This window comes from Fonsecaea erecta (assembly GCF_001651985.1).
Source record: "Fonsecaea erecta strain CBS 125763 chromosome Unknown Scaff33, whole genome shotgun sequence".
Taxonomy (NCBI): Eukaryota; Fungi; Ascomycota; class Eurotiomycetes; order Chaetothyriales; family Herpotrichiellaceae; genus Fonsecaea; species Fonsecaea erecta.
In genome coordinates, this window is record NW_017387276.1 from 8,911 (window position 1) to 13,319 (window position 4,409).

Consider the following 4,409-nt stretch of genomic DNA (forward strand, 5'->3'; position numbering starts at 1 on the left):
AACCCGCCAGATTCTTATGATAACTCCCTTTTACCTGCAATATCCGATCCCTTAGCTATATCGACCATCTAATTCTTGACGAATGAACTAGGTTGAACATGGAAACTAAATAAGAATTTCGGGCGTCACTGAATATCTATGATGAATTTCAAGTTTAGTAGTAAGATATTAGGCTCTCACTATTAAAAGGGAGATTCATTCCTAGATTTCAGACCTACGTTTATAGCTTCTCCTTTGATAATAATGCACCTCTATACCCCTCCGGCAGAGCTTCGGCGCGCCGCTCAGAACGTCCGTATTCGTCAGGAGGATCTGATTCCGGTCGAAGAAAAGAAAGACTGCTGGTACCTTCCATTTCAAACCAGACCCGAACTATGTACGCTAGAACTCATGACATTTCTTAATTTATTCCTCGGAATAAAGGTACGTTAGGACATAAGCCTTGGAAGTGAAAGAGATTCATGAAATACAAAGTATAATAACATTTGCGAACGAGCGAATGCCAAAGGCCTAGATGTGCAGCTTGATGGTCTGGACTTTCTTCTAAACCGAGGCACCTGGAATCCTCTTAATAAGGAGTTCATCGCGGCCCTCACCTTACTATACCCGCAAGAGTTACAAGCCCTCGCTCTCAGCACCACTCAAGGAACGCCTCGGTCAGATGGACTATCGAATGACAAAGGAATTGGCCCACACCCGCCAGTGATAGGTGACACCACCTAAGATCCTTCTAGCTAGAAGGGTGCGACCGAGGTGCCTACTACCGTGAACGAACAACGTAAGGAAATAAAAAAGGCCAATAAGGATGTTGCTCTCTCTAGGCAGACGGTTATGGTCGGAACAGTGGTTAACGGCGATCCCTCTCTCATACCCTACAGCTTGGGAATAGGCGATACCCTCGAGCTCGAGGGAACAGAGTACGAGTGCGTCTCTACCCTCGGATTGGGTACCTTTTAAGCCGTGAAACGATACCGTAGGAAATCGTCGGGGACTGCCGAGAGTCGAGGGAGAGCGAGGGAAGGTTGATCATAGGCGATAGTCCTTTGGCCGAAAGTCTGGTTTTCGCGGTATATAGGAAACTAACTAGGTGCAAAATTGTTCATGAAGCCCATATCTCCTGGGTCTTGTTCAACCCCTTGGAAGTACATTGCATAAGACGACTAGGGATTTATAAAGTCCATGCTAGGCGGATCCGCTGGAAGAGTAAAATTCTGTTCTTCTTCTTGTAGAATGGAAGTGCTATAAGACGGCGAACTTTGATTACTGCCGTTCACCACCGTCCTAGCTATCTCCGAAAATGCCGATAGCTGTTGAGAGTTATTCAGCAGTGGCAGAGGAGTAATCGCGGTTACGGATCCCCTGTCTACTGCGACCATCGTTGAATTTTGGATCTGGTTCGGATCGCGTGGCTGAAACGTCAAGGTCATCTCTAAATCATAAATAGAGTGAGCCGTTACGCGTGGATAAGAGACAGACTCAAAGTGGGATTGAGTTTTGGAATGCGCGGAAAGTTCCAATAGCTATTAAGAATAGTTCAAGATGTCGCCGGTGAATTTAGATCTAATGTTTAGATCGTCAGTTATGCCGTTGTAAACTTTGTGTGTAAGATAACCCTTGGGGGACGGCCTTCGCGAGGCTGTTACCTCGGTAGGTTGATCTAAGTGAGGCCGTTTACGTATCTGCGACACACCGGACCCGATATTATCCGATAGGTAGGCTAGATCGTGTTCTGATCGAAGCAGGAGCTGATCTGACGTGTCACCCGGGAAGCAGGGCTGTTACAATGACTGTTACAATACGCTTCCCGGCCGACAACACCCCATGGGGTGAACGGCCCCCAATACCAATGCGGACCCCAATGCCAAGACGGACCCCAATGCCAAGTCTACCCCCAACAGGTGACCCCAATGCCAAGACGGACCCCAATGCCAAGTCTACCCCCAACAGGTATACACAGAAAGAGATAAATAGGACCTCTATTCTCGTACTGCTGGAGAGACCCTCAACAGTGCGAGAAGTCGATGTCGCAAGGATAGCTTTATACAATACAGATACGTGTTCAACCCTCTGACTCTTCGTCTAACGATCCCACCCCAAGGCTCTCTGACATGACGAGTATTGCTTGGGTGAGTCATCTATAACGGCGGTTGATGTTCCGGAAAAATCATACTCTTGTAAACTTCGTGGGTAATGAGTCGCTTCGATTTGGGCCTTCAGTACTGGGTCGGAATTGCCTCTGGGGATCAAATCCTGGTTTAGTCGACCGACGAATTTAACCTGGCTAGGCTGTGAAGGTTGTGGTGAGGACTGATATAGAGTCAATAACCTTTGACGATTAGAAAGAGCCGTGGCTGGAGTGGAAAATTCTTCATCCTCACCGGGAGAATAGTCTGGCGACGCTATTCTGGAGATTTGCCCGCTGGAAATAGATTCGTCCAAGAGGTGTTGATTGTCGTCTTTATCCATCAACCTCGAAGCTTTATCTACTTCCATTATTTTTTTTAATCGCCTTCCTCGCGGAAGCACTTTACTCCTTAGTCTAGCATTCGTTCGCGACCTTTTGGTATCTCTGATATGCATTTTCGACAGTAGCGTTTAGGATTTCTACGTTTCGCACCGCGCGTATTTCCTCACGAAGGGATTGGCTAAGCTCGTCCAGGTCCGAAGCGCTTAATTTATATACAGTCGAAAGCTGATCAAATAAGAGGAGAACCACATAGTGACCGTAAAACAACATCTTTAACAAGATGTCTCCAAGTTTTACAATAGGCGGGATTTTCGACTAAGTGATACCTAGAGAATCGGCAAATTCCTTATATACATTCCGAAGCCTTCCTCGATTCTTCTTCCCCTAACGCTCTATTTCTTCTTTCTGAAATATGTGGTATTTCTCGGTAATATATATTGTAGCTAAGAAGCTCTCTAGGAAGGCCGCAATTCGGTCAGAGTCATGTCGCTTTCTTCGTGTCGCGTCGCTGGCGGCGCGAGCTGATGGATAGTCTGTAACACGTTGAGAAAGGAGCTCGTTTATATTGATCTTTTTAAAGTACATTTTGGCGATTCCGGGCGTTATCCTAGATATTCCGTAATGCTCTCTCAAGTCGAGAACGATAGGGACGGGAGTTGCTGACCTTCGAGCTGGTCTTACTCGTCGTCGAGAGGGACTTCTCTGGTGTAATATGTACAATGTTGTCGGGCTGGGGGGAGCCTCGTGGCAGTGGGAGGTCGTCGTGTCCCGCCTCTTCTCGTTGTTTAGGCCGCACTTCGAGGGTAGTGCACAGCCGGGTCAGGTGCTCCTAGGTTTCAATCACTAAGCTGCTGTTGAGGGCTAATTCCTCTTGAGTAACACGCTTTATCCGGTCATATACATTCCTCAGATCCATCATCTACTTGATGGAAAGGTAGAGAGAGGGAAGGTTGAAGCTGAGGGTGGAGACGTTAGTAGGTCTAAATATAGGCGGTCTAATTAGGAAAAACATTGTGATATCCGTGCATATCACTATGTTTTTCCTAATTGGACCGCCAAAAGGTCAGCCACACCTCACTAGGCCGTGTCGGAACGTCTAAGTCCCTGAACCCGACACCAAATTATTAACTAGTGCGGCAGTCAAAGCGGAGTCGATCTGTAGCTAGTTCGCTTCTTATTAGCACACCATTCTATTACTATCTTAGGTTGATTTGGTACCCTCACGTCCAGCCTAGATATTGCGGTCCTTCACGTCTCCTATTTTATGCCTTAGGGGGATATAAGTATGTAGGCCTTCACGGCTGTCGTCTTTTATTGCCCCGTCTCTATGCTCACCGGTTTCGGCGCTTCCTATTGCGTTGTCTTCTCTCATCATTTGCTGTTCTATGGAGACAATGCACCCCCCTCCCTTGTCCGGGGATAACGGGACACGGCCCCCACCTCCATCCTCACTCCGTCCTGAGAGTCTGGGGAGTCTACGAGCGGACTACGATTCCCCACTGCATGTGAAAGTCACGATTCAACTTTTCGAGCGGAATGGAGTGATTCCTGGGGGGGAGGTGCCCTCTGAAGGACATTTGTGGCTTCTTCCATCCTTGTTTGAGTATGACGATTCTTCTACACATGAAACTCGACTAACTGGTGTAGGCGGGCGACTACAGAGGTCATTAAGACTTTGTACACCCTCGTACGTCTGTCTCGACGCGATTGCCGGAAACCTCATTCGGGTGCCTAGCATCACACCATTGAGCGATAGGTCATGGGAAATCCTTGTCACGGCCGTGAGCACAGACAAGACCAGATCTGACCAGATCTGACTAGATCTGTCCCGACTCGACGACACGTCCCATACCGGTCAACACCGCGCCAAACAAAGACGAACCGTAACGGGCCGACGTTGTCCCGGACGAGGTACGGGACAAGCGTATATCTCTGATTGGTC

General features: G+C 47.9%; 1 protein-coding gene across 1 annotated transcript; it reads left to right on the forward strand.

Moving 5' to 3' along the window:
• Positions 1 to 243: 243 nt before the first annotated feature.
• Positions 244 to 723, forward strand: AYL99_12090 (hypothetical protein; the record flags this gene model as incomplete). Its single annotated transcript, XM_018843572.1, has 2 exons — positions 244 to 423; positions 475 to 723. The coding sequence occupies 2 exons, from the start codon at positions 244 to 246 to the stop codon at positions 721 to 723; spliced, it is 429 nt and encodes a 142-aa protein (XP_018687098.1).
• Positions 724 to 4,409: the final 3,686 nt, after the last annotated feature.